Source organism: Castor canadensis, chromosome 9, assembly GCF_047511655.1.
Source record: "Castor canadensis chromosome 9, mCasCan1.hap1v2, whole genome shotgun sequence".
Taxonomy (NCBI): domain Eukaryota; kingdom Metazoa; phylum Chordata; class Mammalia; order Rodentia; family Castoridae; genus Castor; species Castor canadensis.
In genome coordinates this window covers 18,774,265-18,796,127 of record NC_133394.1, presented here as the reverse complement: position 1 = coordinate 18,796,127, position 21,863 = coordinate 18,774,265, and the positions used below count along the sequence as shown (strand labels likewise).

General features: G+C 42.1%; 1 protein-coding gene across 5 annotated transcripts in view; it reads left to right on the top strand.

The window, feature by feature from the left end:
• Window positions 1-8,941, top strand: part of Sh3d19 (SH3 domain containing 19) — a 150,128-nt gene extending 141,187 nt beyond the window's left edge. For all 5 annotated transcript variants that reach the window (XM_020155318.2, XM_074041274.1, XM_074041276.1 and 2 more), the window contains 3 exons: window positions 2,136-2,322; window positions 2,726-2,823; window positions 6,790-8,941. In XM_020155318.2, the coding sequence (XP_020010907.2) occupies window positions 2,136-2,322; window positions 2,726-2,823; window positions 6,790-6,906 (402 nt within the window). In that variant the 3' untranslated portion in view covers window positions 6,907-8,941. The remainder of the gene's footprint in view (window positions 1-2,135; window positions 2,323-2,725; window positions 2,824-6,789) is intronic.
• The last annotated feature ends 12,922 nt before the right edge of the window (window positions 8,942-21,863 follow it).

Genomic DNA, 21,863 nt, shown 5'->3' with positions numbered 1-21,863 from the left:
CCCTGAGTTCAAGCCCCAGTACTGAGTACCAAAAACGGCAAAAAAAAAAAAACAAAAAAAAGAAGGAAGGAAAGAAAAGGAAAAAGGAAGGAGCCAGGTGTAATGGTGCATGCCTGTAATCCAAACGCTCAGGAAGCTGAGAAAGGACAGAGTTCAAGGCCAGCCTAGGCTACATAACAAGACCCTGCTTCAAAAGGAGCTGAGTGCAGCAGCTTACAGCTATAATCCCAGCTACTCAGGAGGCAAAGATTAGGAAGATCACAGTTCAAAGCTGGCCTCAGGCAAAAAGTGAGACCCTAACTATAAGCAAAATGGACATGGCTCAAGTGGTGGAGTACCTGCCTAGGAAGTGAGAGACCCTGAGTTCAAACCCCACTCCTGCCAAAAATATGAGCAAAGACATAATTGGAGAATTCATAAAAAAGATATAAGTGGTTAATATTGAAAAACTATTTAACCTCACTAGTGATCAATATATAAAATATAGTAATAAAATAGCAGTTCACTTATTCAATTAACAGAGATGCAATGCCACTCAACAAGAAAGTATAAGCATACAAGTGTAAAAAATTAAGAACACAGCTATTCAGATTTATAACCCTAAAACATGGATTAAGAAAGGACAAAATTTTATACCAATTGGGGACGATGGCATTGGTATCATAGGAAAAGCTTGGAAGCAACATAAATGTGACCATTATCGGGAAAATATTCTAAAGCCGTGAAAAAGTAGATTTACAAAATAAATGTCATAAGAAGAAAACAGAAAAGGCATATAAAATTGAACAGATAGCATTAAAAACTGCAAGAAAAATAAGTAGGGGCTGGCAGAATGGCTCAAGCAGCAAGTCTGAGGCCCTGAGTTCAAATCCCAGTGCTGCCAAAAGAAAGAAAATAAATAAATTTCCACAAGGAAATATGCCTAAGTTGTTGACGTTAAATCGAATCTTGGTGGAAGATTTTATGCATGTTTTTTCCCCCAGTTCTTTATGCATTTCTGAATTTTCCAAATGTTTGGAAATATTTGTATTACTTTTATAGCAAGAAAGAGAAAAAACGACATTGAACGTTTTACTCGGCTAGGGTGGGGGTGTAGCTCAGTGGCAGAGTGTTTGCCTGGCATCCAGTTTGTCACATGTCACTTGTCATTGGGCTGCGTGTCCCCCCCCACTGATAACATCGAACACAGGGAAGAAACTGACTTCCATTCTCCAAGGGAAGGGTCACCAGGTTGCCTGCCTGTGGGGAGCGACAAGTTGCCATCTTCAGGGCTGACAACTGAAATTCGGGAGCAAGCAGGCTGAGATTAGGGCTTTGTTCGGTTCCGTTTTATAGGCCTTCACTTTATGAGAACTGAGCTCTGCCCTCGCACGAGCTCAGTGTTCTGTACCGCTAGCTCATGTAATCCTCACAGAGACCCTCAGGTGAAGCTGAGGCCCACAGAAGAGAAAGAAGCCCCATGTGCCCTGGCTAGGAAGTTGCAGACCTGGGTCTAGAACACTTGGCTGCTCAAGTGTGAGGGCTGGTGGAGAGGCTCAAGTATAGAGCACCTGCTTAGCAAGCATGAGGCCCTGAGTTCAAAGCCCAGTACCAACACACATAAAAAAACCTATTGAAACAATTCAAAGTGTGAACCATTTTTTAGGCGAATTAGTGAAATCTATGCTATGGAACTTCATAATCTCTAAACCAAAGAAAGACCTGGGAACTGACAGACTGTCAGTTCTGATCCTTCCTGATCTGAATAAAACTGAAAGTGAGATACTTGGTCAGAAATGTTTTCATAGTGTCATAAACACCGTGCATGCGTATTGCATGCCTTGATCTAATTTTTAATGCACTTAATATCATAGGCACGATGAAAGGAAAGGTTTTCTTAAGCTTTATATATCTCTCACAAGCAGCAAAGCCACAAACTATCACACTTGTCATTTAAAATTATATTGTAAGGGAAAAAATTACTGGAAACTTTTATTTCTGAAACTTGCTCTCAACATAAAATATCAGGTCATTTCAAGAAGCCTCCAGGCTTGGAAACCTATGAACCCTTCGCTTTTATTCTCACCATTTTTCAAGCTTTGTGGAACTCTGTGAAATAAGAACTCATAGTTCTTACCAGCCTCTCTTTGTAACAGGATGGCAGTCTTTCTGGGGAATGGTGCAAAGCCCTTCACAGTTTTACAGCGGAGACCAGCGATGACTTGTCCTTCAAGCGGGGAGAACGGATCCTGATCCTGGAGCGTCTGGACTCCAACTGGTGCCGGGGTCGATTGCATGACAGGGAGGGGATCTTCCCAGCTGTTTTTGTGCAGCCCTGCCCAGGTGTGACAATCACAAGATGTGACTTACTCTTCCAGGGAGCCTGAGACGTTTCAAACACTGTCTCTTCCATTTCCTCCTGGCGTTGCTCAGTTTAAGTTGTCTGTCTACATCTGAGAGAGCTGATTCATGAAGTTACACAGACTTCATTCACATGCTACTCTATCAGAGCCATGGGGAAAAAGACAACAGTGTCTTCACTAAATAATAGCTAATTTTGTCGATTAAATATACATGGTATAATTTTTTTCGGCTAAGAGAACACCTATCTTTTTGCAAGTTAAATAAGCTCAAAATTTATAGAAAATAATCTGTTCTGAGAGTGACAAGGGTAGTTCTTAGAAAGTTTTATTTGGGTTTTAGCCCATTGTCTTTGTATGTATTTAAATTTTTGGTGTCTTTCCAGCTGAGGCAAAAAGTGTGCCTTCCACAGCACTGAAGGGGAGGACAGCCAAAGCCTTGTATGACTTCCACGGGGAGAATGAAGATGAACTCTCCTTCAAGGTCAGACGCATATATTTTTATACCTGCCTTAAGCACTATGTATTTTGAAATGTCCTCCATTGGAAGGTAGGGTATTTGGGCAGAATCTTTTTATTTTATAAGAACAGTTTTTTAGTTAGGATATATTTGTTGTATGTGGGGGTTCATTGTGACAATTCCAAATAGACTTATATTGTACATTGGTTAGATCACCTCCACCATCTCTCCTCCTTAGCCCTCTCCCTGCCCCACTTGAAGCAATTGAAAGAGGTTTCTCCGTTTCATTTCATCTAAGTATATAAGCCACCATATATCCTCACCTTAATCTACTCGTTCACTCTCCCTGTCCCACTGGTACCTCCACACACTGTACCTATTTTACAGTCCTGTCTTTCATTCTTTATATTTAAGTCGATGTTGTTCCAAAGGGTTTCTCAGTGTGTCCCCACTGTGGGTGTACTTTACTTTGGTCTCTTCAACCCTTCCACTGTTGAGTGGAATCTCAAGCATTACCTAAAAATGAAGAGACTTCAGACCCTAAGTCTAAGGAAAGAAAGTGAAGAGAGCCAGAAATGGTGCCACAGGCCTACGATCTCAGCACTCTGGGGCAGAGGCAGGAGGATGGAGAGTTTGAGGCCATCTGAGCTGCACAGCAAGAGACTATCTCAAAAAAAAGAAAGGCAGAGAGAGTGGAGAAGGTGAAAAAGGCAAACTGGGCTGCTCACTGACTTCATTAACCAGTCATTTACGTATTTAGAGAAAATGCTGGCTCTGAGCACCACCTTGTTCTTCAGCCTTCTACCACCACGTTTCAGTACTATGGGAGTTTTCATCAGTAGCACTATTAAAGAATGGTCCTCTATATGGCCCTCATTGCCTGCTCCTAACCCTTTTGAACAGATGGAGAAATCCTATGGTACCTGCTACAGTTTACCATTGTAGCCTCACAGGCACTGTATTCTTGCCCACAAGGGCACTAACCAGACCTTGGGGAAAATGATCCCAAAAGGCTGAGCTACTTTGCAAAGATTTTTTTCTTAAGAAACCTAAAATATAATCCTAATCTTACTTCACCAAAGAAGTATCTCTCATTCTTCCTTAAAATGAAGATGGAATATGTCCATGATTCTGTTTCCCAGTCCACAACTAGGCCAAAGTCAGAGGAGAGCACCAGGGCAGTGCTTTGGGATGTGCTGGAGGACGGAGGGTGGTGGTAGTCTGTGGCAGCAAAAGGAAAGTCTCCATTTTTAACAGGGTTCAGACACAGGCAAAGAATTACAGACTCAACGAGTGGCTGGATGAGATGACACTTAAAACAGGGGTATCCAAGCAAGCTTTTCACTTAACTACAACAGCATGAGAAGAAGACAGCAAAGACTGGTGGCCTCCCCCTGTCATACCAGCTACTTGGGAGGATGGTGGTTTGAAACCAGTCCTTGCAAAAGTACAAGACCCTATCTGAAAAACAAATTAAAGCAAAAAGACAGAGGGTGTGACTCAAGTGGTAAGGCACTGGCCTAGCAAGCACAAAGCCCTGAATTCAAACCCCAGTAATGAAAACTTAAGAAAAAAAAAAAAGCACTATTATGTATGTGGTATAGGTGCTGACTTTTGGGGCTGGAAGGGAGGCTAAGATGTGTTCTTATAAGGTTGCTAACTTTCGTGTTTGGTGAAAAGAGCTTCCCTTTATTCTGAAATTGTTATTCTGCTTTTTTTACATTAAAACATCATTTCTATTATAAACTATTGTTGGTAAATGATAGGTGTCTCTTACACCCTACCTGGGCAAAATTAACTTGACAATCCTGTATCAATTCTTTTCGAGTAGGCGGTACTAGGGTTTGAACTCAGAACTTTGTGCTTCCTGGGCAGGCTCTCTGCTGCTTGAGCCATGTCTACAGCCCCTTTTTGCTAGGGTCTAGGTTTTTGTCCTGACCAGCCTAGAATTCCATCCTCCTATTTTATGTTTCCCACCATAGCTGGGATGCCAGGCCCACACCACCATGCCCACCTTTTTTCTATTGAGATGGATTCTCAATACCTTTTTTGCCCTGACTGGCCTGGAACCATAATCCTCCTGATCTCAGCCTCCACACCCAGCTATTGATTAAGATAGGGGCCTCACAAACTCTTTGCTCCAGTGGGCCTCAAACTGCGATCCTTCCAATCTCAGCCTCCCAAGTAGCTAGGATTATAAGCATAAGCCACTGAAACCCACATTCCCTTTTTTTTTTTTTTCATGTTTTGGTCCTTAAAATCTTAAAGTTTGGAAACTGTTCCCTTATACCTCTCAGTCTTGCAAGTCAGTAGTTCAGATTTTATTCATTATCTTTACATTAAGTGGTAGTACAAATGAAGAATCTGAATTCAGAATTTTTGGGTATGATTTTGGCCTTCATTCAAGTTATATCAATTTAAATAACGATTCATAGTATCCCCCAGAGAACAGCAGGTCTGTCTCCATGTCAGATAGTTTGATTTTTTTTTTTGTTAAGGGATTCTGCACGACTTTCAGTGGCATTGGTCTTTAATATTTTGTTAAGTGTCCACAGCCTATTAGTAGACACAACTGATTTTTAAAAAATAGTCCCAGCCCTCAGGAAACTTACATGGTTAGACAAATAGCTTTGGTCAACCATAACATTGTAAGTTAGGAACCAAAAGTAAGTTGTTTGTAACAGAAACTTTGAATAGCCAGAATTTTACAGATTTTAGCAGAGTAAGGTAAATTAATGACATCCGACAGCCTATTTTCTTTCCGTTTTCCACAAAGAAAAGTCTTAAATAAAACCATTTTTCAAGAGGGCTACGTACTAGGGCTACAAAAAATCTATTTCACTGGATAAGGATGTTCAGTGTCATCCCGAACCATTATAAAATCTTAAATGCCAGGTGCTAAGAAATGGTGAGAAACCAAAAAGAGCAAAACAGTTAAGTCTTCATCTGCTGAAGAAATTATAATTTGCACATGAATAAGACACACCACCCCTTTGACTAGCCTGATGAGTGTAAAGCAGTGCTCAGTGTCAAGGTGAAGCTTGTAGGACAGGACAAATGTACATTTGAAATTGAGGCTGTGGAGAGTGAAATAAGGCAAACGATAGAGTAGAAGTAACACTGTGCAAGAATAAATGCAGAGGGTAAAATGCTCAGGATATTGATGAAAAGCAGTAATAGCAAGAGCCTTTGTAAGGAAAAAAGGTCCTTTGTAAAAAGTAGTGGCCACGTAGCCCAGTGGTCACGGATATAAGCCCTGAATTTCGATCCTGGTTCTTCCCAACTGTATACTCAATAGTGGCAGGCTTCCTAATCTGTCTGGGCATCAGTTTGCTTTTCTGTAAAACAAAGTAATCTATAAAAATATATCTCTAAAATCAGGAAAATAATAGTACTCTTCCCTAGGACTGCAGCGTTGTATAAATGGGTTAATTCCTGTCAAGTGCATAGAACAGCCAAGCATAGAGTAAGCACATGACTCCCCTGTCACCTCCAAGTCTTTGCTTCAATGTCACCATCATGTGCCCCTCTCAGATGGCCCCAATGGTCCGAAAGCAACCCCATGCTTCTGCACCCATTGTCAGCTTATTTATTTGTTCTCCCACTCTAGAATGAGGCCTTTCCTATATCCACAGTGCCCAGAACAGTGTCTGGAACATAGCACATGCTCAGCAAATACTTGTTAGATGGAAAGATAGTGTATTTATATATATAGTTATAGTTATTTACTGAAGAGGGACTTTGAGGAGTGGTGAGTTTAGGAGGCATAAAATATAAGCAGGAAAATCAATGTACAGCAAAGGAGTGAGCTTGAGGGAAAGAGGTATCATCAGGTGTGCCTCATCTTTTTTGGACATCATTTATTCTCTTTAAACCAAGGTAAGTAAGTTCTATAAAGGGAAGTTTATTCATGCCATTCCAAGCGGGCTATTCACCATGCTGATACTCAACAGAAACCAGTAATTATTTCCAACTCCTGTCTTCTTACAGGCTGGAGATATAATAACAGAGCTGCAATCTGTCGATGAGGACTGGATGAATGGAGAAGTAATGGGAAAATCTGGAATATTTCCCAAAAACTACGTTCAGTTTCTCCAAGTTGGCTAAAGGTGAAGCTTGACTATTCATTGGCACGAGAACTCACTTGAACTCTCACTTTGACTATCAGATATGTTTTGCACTATTTTTTAACAGAAAGAGAACTTCTAAGGTGTACATGAAATTTCTGAAAGCAGAAAACATCTAGATTTTGTAGGTAGCTTCCATTCACAGTAGAAATGTGCACATGGACACCCATGAGCCAGGAATCTAGAAAGTAAACCATGTAGTGTGCTTAGTGAGGCGGATCCACACCTCCCCGGGGACAGCCTCTGGTGACCTGGCAACATGGGGAGATTACATACAAAAGTTGCACTTGGACATCTGTTTTAATCAGCACAAGTGAATTAACCATGCTTCTTCATTTTTTACTTTAGTTTAAAAAGAGGACGTTTGACATTCCACATGCTGTAACTATCAGGACATGGTTAGTAATCAAAATTCCATTTTTGATATTCAAATTAACTCTAACGTTGAGCACATTAGCCTCAGTACCAGGGTAAATTCTTGCTTCAGAAGGGACGTTTATTAACTATGGGAGCATTTGTAAGCACTTGGTGAAATCAGCTTGTGCTCACCAAATGATCCTTGGGTTACTATTTCCCATTTGTCCAAGGACTTGAAGGGGGCTGAAATTTGATGTATCTTGTTTCATCAAAAGACCCAAAACCATCCCTGAAACGCCTTGTTAATACAACTAACCCTTCCACCTGTGTGCCATACTTCTTTCTTTCCCCAGTGTATTCTTTCTGTTAACAGGGTTATTATCTAAGCACATTTTTTGAATCTGCAATCATTCTTTGACAATTACTGGTACCCAAAAGAAAATTCATTTTCTTTGCATTACTCCAGTAATATATAAAAGCTGTGTCTTGTTGTAGTGCATTATGAATCGCGTAAGTATCTTAGAATAGAGAACAACTGTTAAGATGAGAAATGGTGCCAAGCCCCCACAGCTCATTTCTTCACAGTATAATCAGAATGGAAAATCATTTAAGAGTACTAAAGGCTGGTACTTTTTCCCCCAGCTCATCTCTGCACAATTATTAGAGTAAATAAAAGACCACTTTCCTTTGCCTTCCACTGTCATATATCCCAAGCTTAAGATAAAGTGGTTCTTGGCATAACTGAATCAATTAGAATTCATGGGCTACAGCCAAATAGGTTGAGACAATCTTTCCTAACAGATCAATGGAATGCATTTCACTGGAAATGTGAACGCTGTCCCAACAACGTTCATGACTTTCTTCTGTTTTTTGAGAAGAGTTTCATATGCTGGACCACTTTTTAGTTTTTTGTTGTTTCCCCCCATTGTCCAAGAAACTAGACAGCCTGTGATCACACCGTTATCTAAACACCTCATGGAGTTCTGTAAGAAACCAGTATTTACTTGGCCTTTAAAGTTCATCTCCCTGGTATATGGTTACATTTAATTTTGGAGTATGAGAACTATGTTTTCTGTGTTTTGAGTAAAGAAAAAAGTATTAAAAAATTCTTGTCAAATTTCACTCAAAAGTAATTCATGAGAAAGAGATGACTTAAAGCATTATCCAAGCGAAATTCCCATTTGCAGCAAGCTGTACAACCACAGGGAGGGAGCACGGGTGTAGAGGGACATGAGGTGTATATATTTGCCTTTGTAATTTTAACATCTTATATGGAAGATTCTGAAAATCTACTTATTGGAGAAAAATATTCCTCTTAAATGTTGGCCTTTTGTAAGCAGAATGATAAGTGCAATAGTTGTAAATCTACTTGACATTATAATAAACTGAACCAAACTTTTCAAAGTCCTTTTTTTAGGCTAGACTGAAATTTTGAGGATGTGAATGGCATGGCATTTTATTTATCTTCTTATCTCCAATCCTTTGCACCACATAGGTTGATTGGTTGATTGGTTGGTTGGTTGGTTGGTTGGTTGATTGGTCAGAGATGGATGGATGGCTTTCACAGAGAGCAGTACTATCTTGGATCCACTCAATATCTTTTCCTTCTAATTTGTTAACAAAAATCTAGATTAAAGCAAAATTCACAGTTTATATTATTTCATTGTCATGCTTTGTTTTTTACTTGTCATTTCGTTCCCCCTCAACTGATTAAAAAGCAAAAATATCCCCCAATGGGTTTTTTGTTTTGTTTGGTTTGGTTTGGTGGGACTGGTTTTTGAACTCAGGAACTCACACTTTCTGGGCAGGCGCTCTACCACTTGAGCCACTCTGCCAGTCCCAGTGGGTTTTTATAGGTACTTTCTTACTCTGCATGTTGATTGAATTCCAGGTAAACTTCAACCATGTTTAAGGAAAAACATAAGTTTTTACATCCAGTGAATTTCTTTGGGAATAAATAAGAATGCATTCTGTTTGTTTCCATGATTCTTAGGTGAAAAATTAATATTGTTCACCTGTGTCAGTCAGCTGTTCATTACTGTGACAAAATACCTGCCATAAACAGCTTAAAGATTTATTTTGGGCTGAGTTTTCAGCCCAAGGTTAGCTGGCTCCTTTGGTTTGGGCCTGAGACAAGGCAGAACATCATGGTAGAGACAGCTTGAAGGAGCAGAGCTGCTCAATTTATGCAGCATGGAAGCGGAGAGAGAGACAGAAAGTGGCCAAGGACAAGATCTACCCTTTAAAGGCCTGCCCCCAGTGACCTGTGTCCTCCAACCAGACCTCACCTCCTACTAGCCCATTCAGCTATGGATTTATATGTTAATCCATTGATGAGGATAGAATCCCACGATCCAGTCACCTCCCAGTAGCACCACCAGCTGAGAGCCGAGCCTTCAGCTCATGAGCCTTCTGGGAAAATTTCATATCATCTAAACTTTCATGACATCGTCTCAACTTCAAATCCTAATCTTTGTTAGTTAAAACCGGAGAAGCCATTTAGTGTTACCCTTTGAACACTAAAGATAGTGTATTTATTTACAAGATGCCCCTACTTACCTGTCTGTAGGAGTAATGTATCTGTTGTTGTGCCCATGGATATCACAGGTCTGGAAATCAAGAGTATTTATCAAAATTTATTACTAGAACTGGCATTTGAAAAAAATATTTTTCTGTAGGGTTAAATCAGTTATAGGAGTGTGTTCACTTTGATATGATCGTTAATGGTTTATTCCTTTTAATTAATGTCAGATGTACATGGGTCATGTGATTCATGATTCAATGCCATTTTGAATGTCATTGAATGAATTCTTAGGCAGTGAATTTTATTCAGAATTAATGGGAAATCATTTTCTAACCTATGGCTTTTTACTTCACTGTCCTCATGGACCGAGTCCAGAGCCTCACTCAGAACAACAGCACCATCTAGGGCCTCCTCCCTTAATTGCAAGCTCTTCTTGTGCTAACCTCTGAGGAGCCCTTGGGACCAAAGTTCAACCTGCAGAGGTTAAATGATTTGCCCAACGTTACCGGCAAAGCCAAAAGTAAAGCCTAGGTGTACTGGTGTCCAGTCCAGGGCTATGTCCATTTGTTGTGTTAAAATAATACATTTCTCCTTACCAGTTAAACAGTGGAGTTGATCTCTTATTGTATTGCAAAAGTTGCAACTTCTTATACAGTTCTCATGATTAAAAGAGTTATACAGGGCTGGTGGAGTGCCTCAAGTGGTAGAGTACCTACTTAGCAAGCATGAGACCCTGAGTTCAAACCCCAGTACCGGGGGAAAAAAGAGTTACACATATTGTAAATATCACAACGAACCCCACTTTGTACACTTAATTTATGCTAATAAAATTTTTTCTTAAAGTCATACATGTACACCTGGAATCCTAGCACTCAGGAGACCGTGCAGGAAGATTGTGAGTTTGAAGTCAGTCTGAGCTACAAAAAAAAAAAAGAAACAGAAATAAATAAATACACAGAACACATTAAAGCTCTGAATTTTTCTCTTTCAAGAAGAAAAGTCCTGGGTAGGTGCAATGGCTCAAACCTGTAATCCTAACTATGAAGAAGGTTGAGATCAGGAAAATTGCCATTCAAGGCCAGCCTGGACAAAAAGTTCATGAGACCCCCATCTCAACCAAAGGCTAGGTTTGGTAGTGTGCACCTATCATCCCAGCTGTGCAAGAGAGCACAAAGAGGAGGCTCATCATCCAGGCTGCTCATGCCTAAAGCAAAACCCTCTCTCAAAAATCAAGGCAAAAAGGGCTGGAGGTATGGCTCAGGTGGTAGAGCACCTGCCTAGTAAGCACAAGGCTCTGAGTTCAAACCTCCCAATATTGTCAAAAAAAGAAGAAGAAAAGTCTTGTCAGCTTCTCAGTTTTATGTGAACAGTTTATGTTGATGTTCCTAGAAATGCAAATGTGAGTTGATTCGCTGATGAGGATTTCCTTTTCTTATTAAATAGGGAGTGATTGAATGCTGGGAGCATCGCATCTTATAAAGGGTGTCTGTATGGCTGTGCTCTTGGGAACAGCAAGCTGGCTCAAACCTGGGTTTCAGACAGATGTAGCACAAAGTGAGTCTGGGATGAATTCTGGATAGTTTTGAAAAAAACTCTGATTGCCATGGATTGTTTATCTTTAAATAATAGAAATTAGGCCATAATTCAATGAAATGTGTTTTGAAAGTAATGATCCAGAATCATAATTTAGAAAGTAATATTACGTACTGCTTGTCTATCTGCTTGTAACAAAAACTGACCAACAATCTTTTTTTTTTTTTCTTTTGTGTTTTTGTAACAGGATCTCTCTAGGTAGCTCAGGCTGGCCTCAAACTCATGACCCTCCTGCTTCTTTCTGCCTCTTGAGTGGTAGGTTTGGCTGACCAACAATCTTAGTACTAAAGTATTGGCCTATATTTATTTTTTCTTTACAATTAAAATAAAAAGATCAGGCCAGGCATGGTAACACGTGCTTGTAGTCCCAGCTACCTAGGAAGCTGTGGCAGGAGTCTGAGGCCAGCCTGGGCAACACAGCGAGATCCCATCTCAAAAACCAGAACAACCACATTCCCCCTCCAGTCATATTGAAGTGCTGGATTAGAAAGAGGCCCCTGCCTCAAGGATCTATGAGGCCCCCACAAGGTCCTCCAGACCCCCAAGTGACCAACAGCTAAAGAGCACAGGTATTACTTCCCAAGGGCCTGTGAGCGTTTATCAAACCCTCCAGTTCAAGATGATGTACCAAAGGCAAGCACTGACTTCTCTTTAGATGTGTGAAAATATCAGCACTGTTTTTAAGATAGTACACAGAGTGATTTAAAAGCAAAAAAAAGTTACCTAATTCATTTGTATGTACGAGCACTCAGAGGCAGATGAGTGTGCGGGGCAGAGGCCTGCATCTTTAGTCAGAAGGGCTTGGCCGGGCTATGTAGGCCCAGACTGCCTGCAGTGAGGGCTGGGAGTGAGGCTGGAAAGGAACAGACGGACAGGGTGCTCAAACACTGTGCATCTGTGAGGTACCTATCACGTGGGACTGCCACCTCCATGCAGGTTGTTCCTGTGGATGGTGGGTGGATGGATGGCCTCCAAACCACACTGTAGTTGATGGACACAGAAACATGATTCTGTGAGAAGAATGGGGGTGAGGACGAGCCCATACAAGAAGCTGAGCCCACAGGTCCACAGCTGAATTGCTCAAGCTGGTGACCCACTGCAGAAAGGAAAGTGACCCACTGAGAGATTTCCCTCCTCAGGATTTGGCATGAGGATCACTACTGGCAGGCCATCAATGGTAGTGATGCTGACTGTGACCGCTTGGGTGTTGGACATTGTGATCCAGCCACATGGTTCCTGGAGGTGAGGCCCAGGTCACTGTGCAGAGCCAGCATGTGGCCAGGTCCTGAATACCACGGAAGCCAGGAAACCCAAGACACAAAGGAAACAGTGTATTTTAGAGTGGGACAGACAGACACCTGAATGTAGCAAGCCCGTGACCAATTTTTTTAATTGCTATAGTTTATATAAAATGCATGGATGATATGTAAGTAGTTCTGTGCATTTTGACAGTTACATACAATCATATCGCCATCAGTCAATACACAGGACATTGTGTCTCCCTGGAAAGTTCCTTCATACCCCTTCCAATCAGTAGCTGTATCCCTCTCTAAGCCTCATCCCCAGAGGCAATCACCATTCCGATATCTCTCATAGATTGAGTTTGCCTGGTTTTGAACTTGATAAAAATAGAATTGTGTAGAATCTACTTTTCGTCTGGCTTCTTTGGCTCAGCACAGTCCTTCTGTTGTATCAGCTCATTCCTTTTCTCTGCTGAGTGGTATTTCAATGGACGGATACCACAGGTTATTCATCCATTCTCCTACTGGGTTTTTTCCAGTTTTTATCTACTATGAATAAAGCTGATATGAACATTTAAACAAGATTTTGTGTATGTGGGGGAGGTAGCATGTCATTTCTCTTGGAGGCATACCTAGGAGTAAAATATTAGGTCAGAGCCAGGTGCAGTGTTTCGTGCCTAAGTCCCAGGTAGCTGAGGCAAAAGAATTCTTGAAGGCAGAGTTTGGGACCAACGTGGGTGACATGAACAGCGAGGCCTAGTCTCTTTAGAATAGTAACAATAATAATAATAATAATTAGGTCAGAGAATAGATACATGTTTAATTTTGTATTTTCAGACTGGAGGTGTGGCTCCAATGGTACGGCACCTGCTTTGCGAATGCCTGCTTTGTAAACACAAAGTCCTGAGTTCAAACCTCAGTCCCACCAAGAAAAGGTGGGGTAGAGGGGAGTGAAAGAAACTGCCTGCTCTTCAAAGTGATTCTATCATTTTACACTCTACAAGCAATGTTTTTTTGTTTGGTTGGTTGGGTTTTTTTTTTTGGGGGGGTGGCACACTCAGAGCTTCATGCTTGCTAGGCAGGCGTTCTAGTCCCCCATATTAACAGCAGGCTTTGTCAATCTATCGGTATTGTGTGTTTCAGCTACTGTAGTAGTAGTAGTATGTCTTTTGACATACAACAGTTATAGTATCACAGACTTTCAGGAGCTGCACCTGCTCTCTCTTGACCTCATGAGTGATCGCAGCAAATTCATTAACCTTCATACCCTCATGCTTGCATTGTCTGTCAGACCTCTGTATCTGTGTTGGCTTTCTGTTACCATAACATATAGTGGAGATAAGCAACTTACTAGGAGGAAAGGCTAGTGTCATGGTCGCAAAGATTTCAGTCAATGGTCGGCGGGCCGCCTTGCTTTTGGGCCTGTAATGAGGCAGAACATCATGGAGTGCATGGCGGGGAATATCACCTCATGGGATGGTGGTAATGTCTCCCTCACAAGCATGTCCCCATGACCTAACTTCCTCCCCCTTCGAGCCCTCTTGAAAGGTTCCACCACCTCCTGATGGCAACAGGGGCTGAGGTCCAAGCCTTTAGAGGACATTTTAGATCCAAACCATAGCAACATCTGACAGAGAATCACCCATTAAATTGCTGTGACTGGCTATTTAATGATATTAAAGAATTACTGAAATTTGGAGGTGTTAAGAAGATTGTGGTTATGTTTCTTTTTAAAATCATTTTAGAGGACTGTTATAGTCCCCTGCCTAAAATGGTGCTTTCAGGAGGTAGTGGAACCCTTAAGAGAATGGGCCTAGTGAGAGTAGTTAGGTCACAGGGAGTGTACCCTTGGAGGGGATATTGGGACACTGGCCCCCGTGAGGCAAGCAGCTTCCTCCACCACATGTTCCTGCCATGTTAGTGTGCCACAGTCCCAAAGGCAGCTGAACCAAGTGACCACCCGTCAAACCATGAATCAAAATAAACCTTCCCTCCCTATAAAATGATTGTCCCAGGAATTTTCTCACAGCAACAGAAAGCTGACTAACAGATACATGCTGGAGTGTCAGGAACTGTACAGTGCTTGATGCTTTACTCAACTTTGCAAGCTAAATTGTTAGCCTGCCAGTTTCCTGGATGCTAGCAGAAGACATGAGACTCCTGGGTCGGAAACAAAGGACTTCAGCACTCACAGCAAAAGTAATAGCTGAGTTTAACAGTTGAGTTATGTCAGCTTCCCATGCCCCTAAATCCCTAGGAGATGCTGCAAAAAACCCATCATGCAGCGGCTTGTCTTATAGGAGAGGAACACTAAGATTTACTACTTTGACAACAAGTGGAAGCAAGCCTGCTTTTTTTTCCTGGGGGAGACATTACCTCATCTCTCAGGGTTGCTCACAAGGATGCAAATGAAACCCTGAGATGTGGCCCAGGCAGAGAGCAGTCAAGGGATTGCATTTTTGGCACACTCAGCAAGGACATGCATAGACACTCAGGTTCTGTGACAGATCACCTCTCTCACAAGTCACTCCTCAACCTGATGCACTGTTGGCTGAGCTTGAATTTTACATGAGTATACTATTCTGACAGCTGCTCCAAATCTGGCCAACAGAAGCTAGCACCAAATCCACTTAATTTGTCTCATACGTTTCATTAAGGCTTATTATCAGGAAGATTCAAAGCAGCAGGCGAGGCCAACCTGCAGCATTGATCTCAGTCATGTTCTCCAGGGTCCCAGGGAACCAGTTGGTCTTATATTAGGCAGCCTCAATTCTAAGACCAGGATATTATTCATTAGGACCTGCACAAGGTCACAACTGATCTGCTAGACATTGATGTCATTGTCAATAATTAGAGGGACAATAGATAAGCCAAGAATATTATCCCAAAGGACACAGACCATTTCAGGATTTGTTGTTAAACGTGATTCATATTATCACCACATTGGTTAAGTCGGGCGGGGAGGAGTGGGGGGGCATGTCTCTAAATAGTTGTAGCTTTGGCTGCCATATATGACACCATTCAAGGCACATCATCAGTGAGATTGAATGCAAACCATTCATAGTTGGGAACTGCTGTTGATGGCAAGTGGCTCAGCACAGCAGTGCAGGACCAATTGTGTCTGCATGAGGCATTCTGTTGTCATAGCACACAAACAGGAATCAAGACCCAGCAATGGCTCACTCAGTTGCACTGCCACTTGACTTGGGCAGTTCTGCCCCCTGGGGGTATTTGGTGATGCCTGAAGACATTTCTGTCACAGCCAAGGGAGAGGAGGATGCCACTGGCATCTATCTAGTGGGTGAAGGCCAGCAATACTGCTAAATGTACAAAATACAGGACAGCTCCCTCTCCACAGTGAATTGTCTGGCCTAAAATATCAATCATGCCAGGGTTGGGAATCCATGATCTAGGGAACAAATTGTGCATTAATGTTCCCCTTCCCTCACTCCTGGGGCCTCAGGTATTTTTTGCCAGGTGCCAAGGTCATTGCTTTTCTCTATGCCACAGAAGTGCCACCTCTAACTCAAGCTTTTCCCTCATTGTCCCCTTCTTTCACCCAGTTCTTTTTTCCTATTTATTACCCAGGAGGCAGCAAAGAAGAGAAAAATCCCTTTCTGGGGATTGTCATAGTCTGTGACCCAACCACCTTACTCAGGTTGTGTAGAACAGGAGGGAAAGGTGGGCTACTTGAAAACCTCTAATGCCCAACAATGCCAGATACCTGTGGATGGTAGGGAGCATGAAATGTTCAAATAATTGCACTTTGGCTCATTGTGACAAAAGGCCCCCATGGTCAGACTGCAAATAGTCTAGAAGACCCACACAACATGACATTAGTTTCAAGAGCTACAGTTGCAATAAAGAAATGGGCAAGTGAACTAAACAGAACTTTCTCAAAAGAAGAAATTCAAATGGCCAGAAAACACATGAAAAAATGCTCACCATCTCTAGCAATAAAGGAAATGCAAATTAAAACCACGCTAAGATTCCACCTCACCCCTGTCAGAATAGCCATCATCAGCAACACCACCACCAACAGGTGTTGGCGAGGATGCGGGGAAAAAGGAACCCTCTTACACTGTTGGTGGGAATGTAGACTAGTACAACCACTCTGGAAAAAAATTTGGAGGCTACTTAAAAAACTGGACATCGATCTACCATTTGATCCAGCAATACCACTCTTGGGGATATACCCAAAAGACTGTTACTCCAGAGGCACCTGCACATCCATGTTTATTGCGGCACTATTCACAATAGCCAAGTTATGGAAACAGCCAAGATGCCCCAGCACTGATGAATGGATTAAGAAAATGTGGTATCTATACACAATGGAATTTTATGCAGCCATGAAGAAGAACGAAATGTTATCATTCGCTGGTAAATGGATGGAATTGGAGAACATCATTCTGAGTGAGGTTAGCCTGGCTCAAAAGACCAAAAATCGTATGTTCTCCCTCATATGTGGACATTAGATCAAGGGCAAACACAACAATGGGATTGGACTTTGAGCACATGATAAAAGCGAGAGCACACAAGGGAGGGGTGAGGATAGGTAAGACACCTAAAAAACTAGATAGCATTTGTTGCCCTTAATGCAGAGAAACTAAAGCAGATACCTTAAAGCAACTGAGGCCAATAGGAAAAGGGGAACAGGTACTAGAGAAAAGGTTAGATCAAAAAGAATTAACCTAGAAGGTAACACCCACGCACAGGAAATCAATGTGAGTCAATGCCCTGTATAGCTATCCTTATCTCAACCAGCAAAAACCCTTGTTCCTTCCTATTATTGCTTATACTCTCTCTACAACAAAATTAGAAATAAGGGCAAAATAGTTTCTGCTGGGTATTGGGGGGGGAGAGGGAGGGGGCGGAGTGGGTGGTAAGGGAGGGGGTGGGGGCGGGGGGAGAAATGAACCAAGCCTTGTATGCACATATGAATAATAAAAGAAAAATGAAAAAAAAAAAAGAGCTACAGTTGCATGGCCAGTCAGTTCATCAGGCTGACTAAAAATGTGTCAGCAGTGAGGCACTGTTTGTCACCTGGGAGGAGGCCGAAGGTCCAATGTAGTCAATTTGTCAGGATCAAGTGGGGCCTATGCCCTGTGTATTTCAGCCCCTTTGGCCTCCAGACAAATGCACCAACTTTTGCCATGCCTGAGAAAGGGTTCTTTACTGTGTACCTTGTCCATGGGGGATGATGCGTTGCTATTTTGGGGAGCTGGGTGGTGTCAACTTGATCAGCATCTTGAAACCAGTGTTGTGTCAGACAACAAGCATTGATCACAGTCGCGTCCATGAGTGACCTAGACAGTCCAATGCACAGCCACTATTTACTTCCACAATTTACAACCCAAAAAAGGGGTGTTTCTGATGTCTGTAGTCTTTGGTATATTGTCATTGGTAACAGGTGAGTCAGCACAAGGTTCATCAAAAGGAACACTGACTTGATGGATCTCTGAGAACACCACTGAATTCTGCCCACTGAGCAGTGACCACGCTCACTTCTGCACAGCTTGTGATGAGGTTGAACCCCAGTTTTTAGTTTAGTTGAGCCACCAGTGGGTTGGGCCCAGTTATTTAGGGGATCTCTGCTAAGTGAGGTCACCAGTGGGCCAGCAAGTACACTTGTGTATGTGGAGTGGGAGATAAATGGCTTTCCAAAATTTACTGCTTCTGCTTGCAATAGTTTGGACCTGGAGTGTCTTCCAAAGGTACGTATGTGGAGTTTTGGCCAAGGGAGCTATTGCAAGGTAGGGGAGCCTTTAAGAGATGGGGCCTAGTGGGATGTTTTAGATCACTGGGGGTGTTCCCCCAAAGGGGCTTGTGGGCCCCTTCTCTTCTCGTCTCTCCTCTTGTACACAGCCATGAGGTAGATGGGCCTCTTCTACCATGCTCTCCTGCCATGATGTACCAACACAGGCCCAAAGCAACAGGGCCAATTGGTCATAGATTGAAACCTCCAGAACTGTGACCCAAAATAAAGCTTTCCTCTTATAAGTTGATTCATCTAACATATCTGCTACAATAACAGAAAGCTAACACACCAGTTCATGCAAAATCCAGATGAGGCTAAGCCTGCTGCCTCTCCTAACTCCCCATTTTTACTTGATCTTAGAAGGTCTGTTGAGTAAGGCGCATGATTTCCAACACTCCAAGCTTCCAATAGGGTGGCTGGGCTTCCTTTTGTGTGGCCATGGGTTAGAGACAAGTTGTCCCTACATTGCCGGAGGGATTAAGCTCTGCGAATCCACCCACACCATCACAGGAAACTACACACTGAACGGGCCCCTGAATTAATTAATTAACTTATTTTGTGGTACTGGGGTTCCAACTCAAGGGCCTCATGCTTGCTAGGCAGGTGCTCTACCACTTAAACAACTCCCTCAGTCTGGACTCCTAAATTTTGTTGGAGTTTATCAGACACTCGTTAGTAGCAGTATGATAGAACCAGTCAAGGCCTATGAAGTTGAGTCTGGCTTGTCACACAGTAGGGCGTTAGCTTTTATGTAGTGGAAACGTAGACATGAGAGAGTAGGACTTGTGACTGATCTCCACCCCTATACTGGTAACAAATGGCAGCAGTTTGTTCCATTAACACTTTTCTAACAGTATTCTAAAGGAAGTTATCTCCTCTGAAACTTTGAGCACATTACACATCAACCTCACATTTAGCAGCAGAAGCCAGATGCAGTGTCACAATCTCAGGTAGTCAGAAGGCAGAGGGAGGAGGATCAATGGAGTCCAGGGGGCCAGGGTTAGCCTGGGTAACACAGTATAGACCTCATCTCAAAACAAGGCAAGAGCTGATGTGGTGGTGCATGCCTGTAATCCTAGCACTTGGTAGTTTATTTTTTTTTTTAGTAGTTTATTTTTTTTTTCATTTTTCTTTTATTATTCATATGTGCATACAAGGCTTGGTTCATTTCTCCCCCCGCCCCCACCCCCTCCCTTACCACCCACTCCGCCCCCTCCCTCTCCCCCCCCAATACCCAGCAGAAACTATTTTGCCCTTATTTCTAATTTTGTTGTAGAGAGAGTATAAGCAATAATAGGAAGGAACAAGGGTTTTTGCTGGTTGAGATAAGGATAGCTATACAGGGCATTGACTCACATTGATTTCCTGTGCGTGGGTGTTACCTTCTAGGTTAATTCTTTTTGATCTAACCTTTTCTCTAGTACCTGTTCCCCTTTTCCTATTGGCCTCAGTTGCTTTAAGGTATCTGCTTTAGTTTCTCTGCATTAAGGGCAACAAATGCTAGCTAGTTTTTTAGGTGTCTTACCTATCCTCACCCCTCCCTGTGTGCTCTCGCTTTTATCATGTGCTCATAGTCCAATCCCCTTGTTGTGTTTGCCCTTGATCTAATGTCCACATATGAGGGAGAACATACGATTTTTGGTCTTTTGAGCCAGGCTAACCTCACTCAGAATGATGTTCTCCAATTCCATCCATTTACCAGCGAATGATAACATTTCGTTCTTCTTCATGGCTGCATAAAATTCCATTGTGTATAGATACCACATTTTCTTAATCCATTCGTCAGTGCTGGGGCATCTTGGCTGTTTCCATAACTTGGCTATTGTGAATAGTGCCGCAATAAACATGGATGTGCAGGTGCCTCTGGAGTAAGTCTTTTGGGTATATCCCCAAGAGTGGTATTGCTGGATCAAATGGTAGATCGATGTCCAGCTTTTTAAGTAGCCTCCAAATTTTTTTCCAGAGTGGTTGTACTAGTCTACATTCCCACCAACAGTGTAAGAGGGTTCCTTTTTCCCCGCATCCTCGCCAACACCTGTTGGTGGTGGTGTTGCTGATGATGGCTATTCTGACAGGGGTGAGGTGGAATCTTAGCGTGGTTTTAATTTGCATTTCCTTTATTGCTAGAGATGGTGAGCATTTTTTCATGTGTTTTCTGGCCATTTGAATTTCTTCTCTTGAGAAAGTTCTGTTTAGTTCACTTGCCCATTTCTTTATTGGTTCATTAGTTTTGGGAGAATTTTTTAAGTTCCCTGTATATTCTGGTATCAGTTCTTTGTCTGATGTATAGTTGGCAAATATTTTCTCCCACTCTGTGGGTGTTCTCTTCAGTTTAGAGACCATTTCTTTTGATGAACAGAAGCTTTTTAGTTTTATGAGGTCCCATTTATCTATGCTCTTAGTTGCTGTGCTGCTGGGGTTTCATTGAGAAAGTTCTTACCTATACCTACTAACTCCAGAGTATTTCCTACTCTTTCTTGTATCAACTTAAGAGTTTGGGGTCTGATATTAAGATCCTTGATCCATTTTGAGTTAATCTTGGTATAGGGTGATATACATTCACCCTAACTTTTTAAGCAGCTGGTCTGACCACACATTAACAGAGCTTCTGCTACTCTGCTTACTGGACTCCATGTTGGTCCCACCCCCCCAACTGGCATCCCACAGGATGCCAACCAGTTCAGACTTTGGGAAGTGCAGAAGTCACCTGAGCCACATCAACAGCTGACACTAGGCAGACATCCACGGTGCCACCTTTAAAACCTTTTTCCTCACTGAGTTTTGCCAGTTAAATTTGGGAGCTTTATGTCCTTATTTATAGCAGGCACTGGCAAACTTTTTCTGTGAAAGGCAGATATTTTAGGATTTGTTAGCCAGGAGGCAAAACTGAGGGTATTATACAGGCATGTAACAAAAGGATAAAATTTCCACAAAACCTCTATTAACGAAGTTCAAACCATTATAATTTATTTTGTTTTGGTTTAGTTTTTTTTTTTTTTTTTTTGACCATATAAGACTTCACTTGATTAGCATGGCACTGGTGGCTCATGCCTGTAATCCTAGCTAGTCAGGAGGCAGAGATCAGGAGGATGTTGGTTTAAAGCCACCCCTGGCAAATAGTTCCATGAGACCCTACCTTGAAAAATCCATCACAGAAAAGGTCTGGTGGAGTGGCTCAAGGTGTAGGCCCTAAGTTCAAATACCAATACTGGAAAAAAAAAAAAACTTCACATTAGGGTTCCAAGTTCATGATTCCCATTACCAGAATCAACTTCGAATTCCCACTGTCAATGTTGGCTTGTTATGGTATTTTATACTTCACTTTTAAAGATATAGATAATCCCATCACTTAGAACATCTCAGTGTTGCATCACTGCAGCTTGCAGTATGCTACACACCTTGATGTGAAGAGATGAGTGTACTACACATGGTCTCTATGGCAACTACTCATCTACCATTGTACA